A 14807-nucleotide genomic window follows, 5' to 3' on the forward strand; every position below is an offset into this window, starting at 1 on the left:
ATTAGTGCCCATCTAAATACCAATGCTTTGTTGGAATAAAGAATCTCCTAGAGTTATGAACAAATCATCTGAGGAGACCCTTGCTTTTCAAGTAAGCATCAACAAAGTGCCTTGAAAATCATCTCTAGCATCTACAAGTTTTTAGCACCTTTTCTTTTTTCAAATCAAGGTCATGCTTTTTAGATTTCACCTAAAAAATCAAAATGCAAAACTGAATTTTCAACTCTCAACAATTCGCATGTATCATTATGATAGAAAGTAGTAAAATCAAATGTTTCAACATGAACAACTCTTCTACTCCAATAGGAGTTAAAGAACTTTATGACTAGTATAACTGCCACCGAATCATTCAAAATCCATCTTCAATTTATAGGAACATCAGCCTCTCTCAATACATTTCTCCAAAGTTCATGGATAATTGGTGGCATGGCCTTGAAGTAATAACTCAAACCCTTGAGACATTAGTTAGATAAGTCTTCCTAGAACTATAGGGATGAAAGAAAGCCTAGCAAGCAATTTAATACCCCGCGGTTGTAGTGAATCTAGGTTTCTTAGGGTTATAATGAAACTTCCAAGCTACACAAAGATAAGGAAGACATGGGTTGCAAATGAATCCAAAAGACTTACAAAAGTTTTGATATTTAAACCAAGGTATAGCGAAACTAGCACATGTCTTTGCAGCAGAGTCAACCTCTCCTAGCAAAGATTGCAAATAAAACTTTCTATATAAGAAATCATGAACTTTTGCTGAAATTTACACAAGGATATTTCATCCTCTAAAGAGAGAGAGCTACCAATATCAAAGGTGCAAACCAAGGAAACTTCTCTTACTACATTCAAATATGTTTTTCAATTTATAATGTGATACAAGAACTTAGACCGTACTAAAAAGTTTGCTCCTTCCATTGGCCCTTCTTTAGGACATGTTACTACTATTGATACGCCTGCCCTTCCTATGGCTTTCCAAGGGAGTAATTCATAAAAAGACACTGAATTTAAAGATACTAAATTTAGACTTTCTTCTTCCACCGATCCCTACCTATAAACATAGTTGGTTCCGTACTTGTATAGTTGGTTGAACCATATGCGTATGAAATAATTATTCCATATGCCTATGGTATGGTCAATCATACTTGGCCTTTTTTTTTTTTGGGGGGGGGGGGGGAAACGGGGGTTCCCAGACCTTTATGAAAACATTTTTTTATCAATTTCTTCACTTTAAAATTATTACAAGTTTGAAGTTTGAAGATGAATGTTTTGTAGCTCTCTGTCAATTAAATGTGTACATTGTATATTTTTCTCTCTTTTTGAGTAAAATTAGGGTCACGTATGATGATCGATACTCCAATCATACTGCCATACCTATATGCCGTATGCGTATGGCAACATATGGAAAAACTATCCCTATAAAAATCCATAGAGAAAGGACTCACAAAGTTTGCTATCCAAGTAAAAGAATCTATAGGGGTCTAACATTCTTCTACTTGGATAACAAACTTTGAAACTCCTCTCTCTATGGATTTTTACAAGCACGGATTATTGAAAGAAGAATAGCTCCCTTAATGTCAACAGAAGAAGCAAACTTTTTATAGTGCAACAAGGGCTACTACAAATGGATAACTTTCCATGCATTGTAGGTTTCTACACATAATGTGTGCGCACGTACACTATCCGCATATGTGTGTGTGTGCGTGTGCACATATACACATGCAGCACGTGCTGCAAAATTCCATACACTGGTTATTTTGACTGGCTAAAACTACGAAAACAATGTGTGTTCATTCTATACTACATTCTTACACATTCAAGCACGTGATAACAACTCAAATGGACAAAAACATCTTCAAAATGGACTCAAATCTGCAAAAAAGAGAATTACAGCTTGGATAGCAATTTTTCCGAGTTCTGATGGTCTCTCAATTTCAACGTTGGAATTCCACCTTTGGATGCAATTCGCATACACATTGAGGTCTTTCTATGCATTTGAATAGCAAAGTGAGAGACACTCGATCCTTGCAGTAATTTCACATTTATAGATATTTTGTGGTACTACACATATTTCAAAGTAGTTTTTGCAAAGGTTTATGCACTTAAAGGTGACATTTGAAGCTTTGACTAATGCGCTCTCTTTTGGTGATTTCAGCAAACCTACATCACTGTTTGCAAGGCACTCTGAACTACCCCATGTAGAAGTTCACAATGAAGATGTTCACAAGAAAGAGTTTGTGGAAGATTGTTGCAAACACATCTACAAAGCCACTCGCGGATGCTAAGAAAATAGAAGAATGAATTGCAAAAGATGGATAAGCATTGTCTATTCTCACTACACTATCAGATTCTCCCCCATTGCTCAGATAATGAGTACAGAGACTTCAACACAAGCATGGAGAATATCGCAAGTAAGTTTAGCAAGCTTAGGATTGAGTGCAAAGTCATTGAGAGAGGTTCATGCTGACCAGCGACGTACCTTTTCTGTTCGAAACAAAGGAGGAGCTGAAGCTGGTCTATCTCTACCCAACCTGCATTCAGCTCTGCCATCACTTCATCTTGAAGAGTCTACAAGGTACTGTGCATTGTCTCTTTCAGTTTGCTGAGCAGTCTTTTTTTATCCTCATATCTGCAAACTGCTTCTTGGAGAGAGAGCCGGCTTCTTGGATCTCCAAGAGGAAGAAAGAACTCAACAAAGAAAGGTAACTGACACTGCATTTTTAGCAAAGAAAGGAAGTTCTAAGGTAAGAAAGCCTTGCACCCATTGTGGCAAAACTAATCATATGGAGAAGGACTGTTTCAAGGCTCATCCATGCACCATTTGTGGCCGTGATAATCACCAGGAGAGGGACTACTACTCCAAACCCTCTACATCAGCCCCTGCATCTACCTCAGCCCATGTTGCTGCAACATCTCCATCAGCAGATCCTGCTGTTCCTTCCTCATATGATGAGAAGTGGGCTTTCTGATTACCTCATATTCCTTGTCTACCACTTTGACCACCGATGATGTAGGTCAAGGGGTTCTAGTGTCTTGGTTTTTCTGTTTGTCTACAGTCAGTCTTCTGTCTATCTAGTCTTGTCTGTCTGTCTATTTGTCTATCAATCTGACTGTGTTTTGTTTTAGATCCATCTTGTCCCTACCCTTGTGGACCCATATGAGGATATCACTTGAGGAGGGGTGTCTCAGGATCTTTGTCTGTCATGTCTTCTGTCTTGTCTCTCAATCTATCAGTCTTTATGTCTGTCTTCTAGTCTTGTCTTTCTGCCTTACTCCTAGTGTCCACTTAAGGAGGGTGTTGGAGATAAGTGCACACTAAGTGTACTATTTCCCTAGTCTAGTCTTTGTGTCTTGAGTGTGTGCCATGTGGCACCTCTACAATTATCCCATAAGCACTCTTGCTTTATGTCTTGTACTTTGGCCCATATATTCATGGGTCACATCATTGCAATCTATCTATCTAGCTTGTGTCTTGTCTACACTCTTCTCAAGGTACTTCTTTGTCTTTCAATCTTGTTCTTATTTTTACTTCTAGTTTTCTAGTTTTCTAGCTCTTCCTTTTATATTCCTACATAAGCTTGACCAAAAGGAGGCCAAGTGCTGGCATTCAAGAGTTTATGGCTGTATTTGTTGCACACATACTCCAAAACAAAAAACGCAGAAGTTGGACAGCAAAGCAGACAAATGCATTTCATAGGATATGGTGAGCAAAGCAAAGGGTACAGACCTTGAATCTCACAACATAATCATTAGCATGGATGTCATCTTTAAGGGAGGAAAAAGTCACTAAAAATGCAGAATGACTTTGGGATGGATGAAGAGGAGAAAGTGGAACAGGATACTTCCCCCCCTTTCATACCCAAAGGTGAACACACTAAAGATGAGGAGGAGAATAATTACAACAGCCACGGGAGAGTACAAATGCAGCTCTCATGATACATGTTTTGGATAATGATGACCCTCAAAGTTTTACGTAGGCAAACAAGCATGTGCAGTGGAAGAATGCAATGAGACAAGAAAAGGATGCCAAAGCGAGAGTGACACTTGGGAGCTTGTGGACCTTCCGCATCGGAAAAATGGGGTAGGATGCAATTGGGTGAAGAAAGACAAAGCAGATGGATCCATTCACAAGTACAAGGAACGCCTACTTGCCAAAGGGCACTCATAGAAAGAGGGGATAGACTTCACATAGACTTTTTCACTAGTTGCAAAGTCTACTACAGTGAGAACAATGTCTTCCATGGAACACATTTCTCATAGCCTCTATGTCAAATGGATGTCAAATATCAAATTTGGATGAAGAAGTTTATATGGATCAGCAACCTAGCTTTGTGAAGAAGAGGCAAGAACAAAAGGTTGCAAGCTCAACAAGGGCTTAAGCAAGCACCCAGATTGTAGTACACAAACATAGATGCCTTCTTCAAAACAGCAAACCGATTTCAAAATCTACTGAAACAGGATTGAAAATAAACGGTAATGTAGATCAGCCAGATGTGCATGCCAACAGTCAGCAGCTTGATTTATTCATGACCACTAGGCCTGACATCTCTTACGCCATTGGCTGTGTCAGCCAGTATATGGCTCAAGTACATCAAAGATAATGGTACAATGGCTTCTTCTTTTTTGCACAGTACATGTGGCACAATGTCACATGTTGCTCTAGGACTCAATTTAGTTCTAGGCTCTAGGTTTCCTTCGAAACCCATTGTTTCTTTGTATTTTGAATTGTGTGCAATTCAGTTCAATTCTTCAAGCTTTCTCCAATGTTGTGTTCTCTGCCGGCTCTCACAAACTTCAGTCATGCGGCATCCGGCTGATGTCAACAGGTGGCACGACTCTGCAACAAGGCCCCGTGCAAAGCCAACTGCCAGATTCACTTAAGCACCAGTGAAGTACAGACGATTGGGGGCAGCAGCCTTTAATCGAGTGATCAGCCATGGGCAAGGTAGATGCAGCCTTCATACCTCGATAGGGGGGCCTCATTCTTTTCAAGTCCCATGCATTATGGGGATTCTGTACTCCTGCTTGTACTATACCTCATTGTACATAAGTCCACCTGCCTTCAAAAAGCAAGCATAAAAGCTGAGGTAGAAGCTACAATGATCACAATCTACCTGCATCACCTAGAGCATCTAACGTGATCAGTTGTACAGAGTGTGTATGACGTTTGCATCTTGTTCAGTAGACTGATTGTCAAATCCCAAATTGAAAAATTAGATTCAAATACATCATTAAGAAAACACCGGATTCACACAAGAAAAAACCCAGCACTCTTCAATTCTGCAACTAAGAAATCAAAGAGCAGCTGGAGTAGCTACTTAGAGACTAACCTCACTGCGACCCACACCAACTCGTTTCCGCTCTGCTAAGCAACGCTTATGGTACTTTGAATACCTGCAAAGCAGATATCATTATTGCATAGACAAGCATATACGCCAATAGATCCATCAAAAACCTACATCCTTCTACTAACAAACCACTCCAACTTACAAATTCCAGCTTTAACAGCATAAACATCGACCACACTATGAGCCAAATGAACAATATTTTATTAAACAGAAATCCAGAAAGGATAGCATACAACAAATACTAGCTTACTCTGAGAAATCCTACAGAGTGAAAAAGTAATCAAGAATAGCACTAATGTATTGCTAATCAAAGTATTCCTTTCGTAGAAATACAACTTCTGCTCCCCCGCTCTCCAATCAAAAACACACCACACACAAGCTGTATAAACCACATATAGATGTATGGAAGAGGGGAGGGGGGGGGGGGGGGGTTTTGCCAGGGCCCAGGGGGTTTGTCTGTCTTTTGAGGAGAAGTGAGATCAGGAAACCACTGTAGCATTATGTTCTTTGGGACATTCCCTCATTCCAGACTTAAGATGGATTCGTTTTGCCTGCAAGGCTTTATCTAAGTTGTCCACTTTTACCCATGAAGTGAGCCTCTTCTTTGGTATCAAGCCTCATATAGTGATCTGGGAATTGTCTAGGACGAAACGGAGAAAACTGTGACATAGCTTCAAGATCTACTACGTTATACTTTGAAGCTTACCTTTCTTAAGTCAGCCCAGACTTCTGTTCCTTAGCCAGCGAACAGAAGGTGAATGTTTTACCTTTAATAAAGCCAAACCTGTGTTCTTTCCCAACACTTAGAGACCAAACACAGATTTGGACAGATTTATATCTCTTAATGCTGTCTATGAACTGTATCCAAAAAATAAGACTGCATGTGACTATATGTCAACAGTAACAGAATTGTAATGTCTACAATCCTACCTGGCAAAAGAAAGAGGAAGTGACCTAAAAGAAAGAAGATGGCAACATAAGTTCCCCTCGCAACAGGAAGCTTACTTTTGCTGTTTAAAGCCGTTGTCCTCGAGAAGAGAGTGACTTGGATGCTGGAAATGTGGAAATGATTTAGGCAAAGACCCAACAGGTGGACTGCTGCTTTGTGAACTGCCACTGGCCATTAGTGCTCCATGAGGGGAGGAGCCAAGGCGGAAAGAGCTTGAGCCATAAGATGATGAAAGATTACTCCATACACTGCACAAAGCAGACCATCACACAATTTGAAACCAATATAACCTCATCTTTGACTAAAACACTGGAGAAGCAAGTTTTAGCGCACACCTTTGACTATCTGGAGGGGTTGAACCAAACAAGAACCCTATGGAGTTGCTTGGAGGACTTTCTGCAATTGCATTTGCATTGTAGCGACCTCGAAGAGTGGCATCCTGAGGGCCACCTGGAAAGAGCCGCTGTTGATGTGCAGAATGTGTGCCTACACCAGCCTTGTTAAACCTCCTTCTCGGCCGTGTATGGCTATGTCCATCAGACATCCCACTTGATGTACTACCAGCACTGCCGACCACCAATTTTGAATTTGCTGAATCAGCTCCAAAACTCCCAACCCTTACATCACTCAGAACTTGCTTGTTTTCCAGGCTTGATTGTATCCCTAAATTAGGTGTTCTCATGGTTCGATGCAGCTCCTGAAAGACTTACCAGAATGCAGATGTTTACTAGTCGTGAATTGCGACTTTATTTTATAAATTCCCTGTTCATAGCATTTTACAGAAACAATCTAGAATGGAAAGATTTATTGTGCTGAAGACCTGTTCATAAAAGAAGAGCCCATCATTAATAGCTGTTGCCAGCTCATCGGAGATTATTCTTTGCCCACTCTCACGACCATCTTGACCCTTACTGTCACCTTTGCTTCCTCTTTTGCTCTGCAACGGTCATTCCACATTTACGTTTTACAAAATATTAGATAGCAAAATAACACCCTGCAGCTAGCATTCATTGTGTCCTTCAAAAGCTAAGAAAGGTTCACCTGAAACCTGTACTACAAACGCCATTTTACAAGAGACACATTAAATTTTATCAGCCCACAGAAAGTAGTATATCTAGATGAATCCAGGAGCATGTCCAAACTCATCCTCTAAAAAAAAAGCACAACTGCAGTTTCAATCTTATGATAGACTGTGACATTTAATATTCTAAAAACACAGCACATAGTGCAGTTTCAATCTTATGATAGACTGTGACATTTAAGATTCAAGATCTGATTGAGATATAAACCATGGCCAAAATCAGAAAGCTGACATTTAATCTTCAAGATCTGATTGAGATAGCAAAGAAAAGTATGGCAGACAGTGGATGAGTCTCAAGCATATATCTCCACAAAACAAGACAAGAGAAAAGCATCCTTTCCTTGTACACTTAAATGCACTAAATGAGCAGCGGCCATAGCTATCTTTACACACCACCAAGCACAAGACTGCTTCCATCTCATAGTTGCCTCACGTTTTGAAACGTGGCCTTGGAAACATTTCCAAACGTTTGGAAATCTTTTGACCCGCATTGGAAATCCAGGAGCTGGTGCAGTTATAAAAAATATGTGCCCACTCAAAAAATACACATGCCTGGGTCCTAAATTTCATGATTTTCTTATAGCACCTAGTTGCACTGAAGAACATGTGGGGGAGAAAATATGATGGCCAATTCAGTCCGCCTCGAAGAATGTGGCTCAGTCACCAAAGTTGAAACTGATACCTAATCTTACAAAGTTGAAACGTGCTCAGAATAACTTGAAGTTACATCATCCATGATCCAAAACATTATGTAGAAGTGAAAGATGAAACTTGAAATACACCATACCGCATAGATATATCATGTAAATTTACAAAAGGGATGAATGCCCCATTAGGATGGGGCTGGGGCGAATTAAAAACGTGTATCCTATTCCCAAACATTTGGAAACGTTTGAAAAAACAGAAAGCATCTTTCATTGCAGTCTTTTGCCAAGATCAAATGCCAATTTAGGACCACTAGTACGTCACGGTGCCCTGTCAAATCATGGGGATCAACCATAGACTTAGTCAAACAGGCTTTCTTTGATTGCAAAGACTCTAAGCTGCAAATGCCTTGCTGAGTGAGTCCAAATGCTGAAATCGCACGTCAGTCTGTGGGACATGCCATTGTCTCCCACTATGCGTTCAAAGAAAAAGGCTGATGGGGAACACCACCACATGCACCTTCAAAGACTACAATGCTTTGGAAGATTTTGCAGCCACAGAAAGCTGGATGTGTTCAAAGAGGTGACGCGGCTTCTGTTGGAATAGGGTTGGTCACCTCCCCACCTGTGAGCCCCCATATGAGGAGTGCATCGTGTTAGAAAAGTGACCTCTCTCACACAGAGGGTATCCCGCAGCGGAAGACTGATAGTTAGCCCAAGAATTACACGCAGGAGAGTTCACTATGGAATCAATGCTTCATCAAGTGTGTGTACTTCACAACATTCATGTGTGTGTGCAGACTAGCAAATAGACAATGCTCAGAGACAAACATAGAAGCAACACTTTATTTCCGTCCCTTCACAAAATGGACAAGATACAATACCAAAAGGTTCTCCTGCTAAATGCCTAGCACCTCTAGATCTCTGAGCCTGCATGCTGCCTTTGAGCATATGTAGACTCTCTGTCCGTCCGTGATCTCTCCACCTTACTGCCTGGGTACAGCCTGGCGGGCAGCATCCTGTGAGCTATGTCTGCAGCTTCAAGGTCTCTTTCTCCTAAACATAGGCCCAAAGATAGCACTGCTGCTGCTCCTGCTGCTGGTGGATTGGCTGCTCCAGAAGATGTGGTATGACTCACGAGGCCCCAAGGGCCTGCTCAAAAAACCAACCCAGCAGGGGGCTGAACCGACCCCCTTGCTAGCCGACCTGGTCTGTCACAAAACCACCCCTTTGGGGCTCTCAAAACTTAGGCTTTAGGCCCTCTTTTCTATGCAGGGGCCCAGCCCCTTTGGTGGCCTGTGGGCCGACTTGGTTGGCTGGCCCAACCAACCTGGTTGGCTCACCCCAACCAGCCCTATATAAGGGCAAGGGGCCAGCCCCCTTGCTCCTCTCTTTGCCCCTTCTGTCATCCATGTAGTCCTGCATCCTACATCTTTACAGGCCTGTTCCAGCCCTTAGATCCTGCTCCAGCCATCCACTGGTAGACACGTGGGGCGTGGTACAGTTGCTGATATCATCTGCCATTTGTTGGTCCACGTCATTACTGCCAGGTCCCTGCTTTTCCTTGTGCTGCCCACATGGCAGCTCATGTGCTCCCCATGTGGCAGCCCCGATGCACACCTCGTTTGGGGGCTCACAAGTGGGAAGGTGACCATTCATCTTCCAACACATCAGGAGGGTGGACCATAGAATGATAGGCTGGGACATGGGGCTGCCACATGGGCAGCATGTGGGCTGCCATGTGGGCAGCAGAGAAAGTGAGGAAGTACCTAGCAGAGGAGATCCAACATGGAGGGCAGATCTGGCAGAGAAGGTTCCAGATGCCGTCCATGCTTGGAGAGGACTAGACTGCACGGGGAAACCAGCAAACAAGGCTGTGGAACAGAGGTGAATCTGTAGGAAGGAAAGGCGCAACAATTCAGTAAGGTTTTGAGACCCCTATGGGCAGTTTTGGGACAGGTAAACAAGGCTGGAACTGCCTGGGCCAGTGGACCTGGCCAGGCGGGCCAGTAAGAACCTGGGAAAGAAGGCCAAATGGGCAGTGGATTGAGCTAGCCTAGGAATGGGGTTGCTATTCTTGGATTAGCAGAGCTAATTAGGGTAAAGCATGGATTACAAGCAAGGTAAAGCTACTTTGGGCATGCCACCTAAGTTTACGGCTAACCTAGGATCCTAGATTGGATCTAGGGTTAGGATGTAGTCTAACCCAGGTATGAACTTTGGATTAACCCAGGGTTGAGACAAGAGCTAGCATCAATGAGATTTAGATCTCATGGATTGAGAATGGTATGGCTAATCTTGGATTAGTATAGCTAATTGGAAGATACTTTGAGCATGCCGCCTAAATTTAGGGCTCAATTCTAAGGATAGCCAGTGCTAGACCTGTAAGTATGGGTCAGGGACTCACTGTTCAGGGTCCGAGAAGGTGGAGTCTCCTCTGGACATAGACCTGCTTGCTAGGAAGTAGCACGCAAAGGAAGACACACGTAGTATGGGACATATGCTCTGACCTTGAAGCCGGCTGCTAGACCTCATGCTCAGGGATGGCTCGTCAAACTGAGCCTACAGCTTGGAGGTAAGCTGCTAGCTTGAACCCTATGGGTTGTTTGCAAGATTGTCTTGCGGTACTTTGGACTGTAGTTTAAGGTTAACCCCCTCCAGAGTCTGATGTTTAATTGACCAGGTTCAGGGCTGTGTCGTCTGATATAAAAGCCAGCTTCAAGTTGGCCGAGTCCTGTGGCTTTGGGGAAAAGCAAAAATTTCCTTTGGTGTGCAAAGGATACACCTATCCCTAGTAGTTATAGCCAGAGGAGGATTAAGAAAATCTGGTTGGACAAGCATAGTTGTGGAAGAAACTCTAAGCTTGTGGAAAAGCTGATTTCCTATAAATTCAGTAATAAACCTTCAGCTTGGGGTAGAATGCTCTGCCAGCACTCCGTTCCTGGAGTTGCAACATTTAAGAAGTTGGAACATTGCTTTGCAACAAAAGGGGTAGACTACGTGATGCGCAATTTTGTCTATTGGCTGGTGGGTTGTTGTGCCCTAACAGCTAGGCCAAGAGAAGCGCCGATTCTTGTATCGACTGTGTGCCCTGACTTCCAGAGCTGGCTGATCATGGCTGCACTGGCATTGGTATGAAGGTTTCGCTGTCTATGGGAGACAAGACTACCAAGATAGACGATGGGACCACAAGACAATCAGATTTGAGATCAGGTGCCTTTTGACTGAGGCGGAGACTAAACAAGAAAATCACCATCTGATCCATCAGAAGAGGAGGGACTTCATCCACCAGAATGAGGAGGAATTACTAAGCATTATATTAGCAGTACTTTTGGCCAGAGATTCTGGAGAAAAGGTCCCCATCGCCCCTCAATACCTAATTATGTGGCATACAAATGCATGCACCCTCTGACATCCCTCACCACTCGACACCAAACCTCACAGCTACCCCACCCTACCTCTTGCTCCTTTTCACCACCAGTGATATCAAAGAAGCAACCTGAAGCTACACAATGGCCAAGCCAAAGATCATAAGGGACTATGCACTTAATACATTGCATATGGACTTAGTACCCTAGCCCTGATCTTAGCAAAGTGTTTTGCATCGGTTTAGACCCTTAACACCATCATCCCAATGTATAAGGCAAGGCAAGATATCCCATAGGTCTAAAAAACTATATAGCCATTATGATTGAGCAAACCATGTCCAAGAATTATGCCTCCACACTTAACACTCAGGTTAGTCAGTTTGTAGAGCAAGAGGGACATGAAATTGTTGGGCAGACAAGCTTTCGAACAGACCACACCATGACAGACCACATCTTCAATCTGAGACGTGTCATTGAGGGAAGAGGTGGAAAAAGGCAGATGGACTAGACCAAAGGAGGCGAGAATATGTAAAATCTGTCCAACAAGGGAAACAGTACATGAAGAGCACACGCTCCTTTCACTACAGAGCATACATGCATATTAGAGCAAAGCACAGGGAAAAGTACAGAACAATGCCAACAGCCTAAGAGTCCTTATGAGCAGACCACCGGACACATACCTGAAAGAAATTTTGGGACATCATAGTAAAATATTGGACATGGCCACTGGCACATACTAACAACTTACGAATTTCTCAAAATTGTATCAGATGGATGTAAAGAGCTACTATCGTTTTGATAGTGGTTTCTATCCCATTGATTCTCAAGCGGACTTTGATACAAACACATCATCCCCCCTTCTACCCTGTTAAGACAGGCAATCTCCAAACGCAGAGGCCAGGGCCAAACAAATGGCCAGAAAGGCCAAAACTGGCAAATCTCCAAACACAGAGGTCAGGGCCAAACAAATGGCCAGAAAGGCCATAACTGGCCGACCAAATGGGTCAGGCCTATAAAAGGCAGTAGTGTCATGTGCACGGATTGGTATCTGACGTGTACTAGGTACACAGAACTAGCTCAGGTTAGCCTGGGGAGGCTTAGAGCTAGGCAGGCTTGATTCTCGGGTTGAGTGGCAAGGGTACGAACTATTTATAGGTCTTCGCTATTTTTGCCGCCGGGGCCCGAGTCTATAAAAGAGGCCCAGGGGGTTCAGTTCTCAGTGTGCAGTTGGGAGCAAGTCTCGTTCCCAGGTGCTAGGTCTGATCCTGGATTGTGTCGCGGACGCGCGCCTACATCTTAGCGTAGCCCAAGGCCCAGTGGCAGATCCAGGGCTTCACAGCGCCACCTGGTGGTATGGGACACCAGGCTGGTTTGGGATCTGATTGGGAGTTCGTGCAAGTAGCTCAGCTCGTGGCTCGGAGGGGACATCTTTTGATTCGGGATCACATCCCGTAGATGTCACGGTTGGGTGGTGAGCAGCCTGCTCAGTTCTGATGTTGTGTGTGGTTGTTTTGCAGATCACGGGTTTCAGGAGTGCTGGGACGTGTCAGTTGGTATCAGAGCCAGCTCCTCCAGCTCCTGAGGTAGGAACTTCTGATGCGAGAGGATTTCTCTTCCAGGTATGCCCTAAAATTCGAGATTTCCTGCTGCGTTTTTTGCTGTCTACCTGGGGTAGAAGGGGTGAAGAGATATCTGGAAAAGGCAGGAAGAAGGTGAGACTTGATTTCGAAATTGCTGAAGGGTCTAAGTGAGAGAGGGAGTGAAGTTTTAGCTAGGAGAGTGTGGAAGAGAGGCGAAACAGGGCTGTTAGGTAGGAGATGGAATCGGGATGCTGGTCAGGGCTGCACAGAGGTAGGTGTTGCTGGTAGGTGAGGCCAAGGAGTGCACCATCAGTTGGTGCAGGATTCGGCCCAGGCAGGGGGTGCGCCAGGCCGAACAGTGTACGGCCAGTAGCTGCTAGGGGTGGCTGAGGTACGAAAAAAGCACCACCTTCCAAGTTTGGAAGGTGCACCTTCCAAGTTTGGAAGGTGGGGCAGAAAAAAGCATCGACCCTCCAAGACTGGAGGGTGTGCATGCTAAATTTAGCCTCAAGCCTCCAATTTTGGGAGGCAAGCTTTTCTGGAAAGCGTGGCTAGGCTTTCCTAGAAAGCATAGCCTCCAGAATAGCTGCGCTACCTTCTATAAAGTCTGGCGAGATCTCAAGTCCAGCCATAGTCTCAAGCTAGACAGCGCAAGAAAGGCCTGCCCCTACCAGAGTTCCGCCATCTAGATACGGCTGCAATAGTAGCAGCTCTGCGTCCTGCCTCTGCTTGAGATTCGCCTCCAAGAAACGGCTGCAACAGCAGCAGATTTTCCGTACTGTACGGCCTGCAGCGGACCAGCAGAAGGAAACCATCACCTACGCAAGCTGATCGTCAGTTTACGGCATCTCTTTTCCAGCCAGCTTCTCTGATTTCGCCACATCTTCGAGGGACCGTCTCTTTCCTCTACTCTTCTCCTCCCAGCTTCAATTCTCCCAGTTATTTCTCTCAGTTTGCAATCAAATCAGATTTCAGCCATGTCTGATGCTCCGAATCCCGAGTTCACTATGGGAGAGCAAGATTTAGATTACACTCCAGTGGGAGAGGATGATCAGGGTCTCTATGACGACCTGATCACTAAGAAAGCCTTCAGTGAGTTTACGACTGCTCTTGATGGTAAATTTGAGCAGGTCAATGCTAATCAATCGGGGTTGACACAGCAACTCCAAGGGATACAAGCAACTCTGACTCTTCTGGCTAGCACGGTTCAGGCACTCACGCATGTGGATGCCATGGCTTCCGTGCTAGGCCCGAATATCACTCCGGATCCCTTTCCAGGTGACCAAAAATCAAGAACAAAGGAGGTAGTTGACACTTGGTTGCACAAGTGGCAAGTACACTTCCAATTTCACCCCTATCCAGATGAGAAAAAGATTCAGCTTGCAGCAGGGTTTATGTCAGGTAAAGCCTTGCTTTGGTGGAAAGAACTCCAGCCTAAGCCTGATACTTGGACAGAATTTGAGGGTATCTTCAGGAAGGAGTTCCTGAAGAAGGAAGATGACTACAATATCGTCGGCAAGCTCAAGGCCCTCGATATGTCAAAATTGAATTTAACTTTTGAAGTTTATCTTCAAAGATTTAGGGATCTGCAAACCAGGGCCACTAAAATGGATCCTGTAACCTTGTTAGGTTTTTTCGTGGATGGTTTGCCAGACTCCTATAAGTTACAGATTAAGAATAACAAGTGCACAACATTGCAGGAGGCCATGACATATGCGCGCATATATGATGATACCATGGCCGGTACCAAGGCAACCACAGTTACCGAGACCAGCGGAAAGAACAAACGCAAGTTCTTTCAGCATGCGACTGGTATTGGGGAGACGAAGTCTACGGACAACGCCTCCAG

General features: G+C 44.0%; 1 protein-coding gene across 4 annotated transcripts in view; it reads right to left on the reverse strand.

The window, feature by feature from the left end:
• LARP1A (LA RNA-binding protein) overlaps window positions 1-14807 on the reverse strand; it is a 46968-nt gene that overhangs the window by 19524 nt on the left and 12637 nt on the right. For all 4 annotated transcript variants that reach the window (XM_087390130.1, XM_087390129.1, XM_087390128.1 and 1 more), the window contains exons 8-11: window positions 7106-7222; window positions 6621-6982; window positions 6342-6533; window positions 5319-5382 (exon numbers count right to left, since the gene is read on the reverse strand). In XM_087390130.1, coding sequence (XP_087246256.1) covers window positions 5319-5382; window positions 6342-6533; window positions 6621-6982; window positions 7106-7222 — 735 coding nt within the window. The remainder of the gene's footprint in view (window positions 1-5318; window positions 5383-6341; window positions 6534-6620; window positions 6983-7105; window positions 7223-14807) is intronic.

The sequence above is a fragment of the Dipteris shenzhenensis genome, chromosome 19 (assembly GCF_047967505.1).
Source record: "Dipteris shenzhenensis isolate YYH24624 ecotype China chromosome 19, Dip_SZ_1.0, whole genome shotgun sequence".
Classification (NCBI taxonomy): Eukaryota; Viridiplantae; Streptophyta; class Polypodiopsida; order Gleicheniales; family Dipteridaceae; genus Dipteris; species Dipteris shenzhenensis.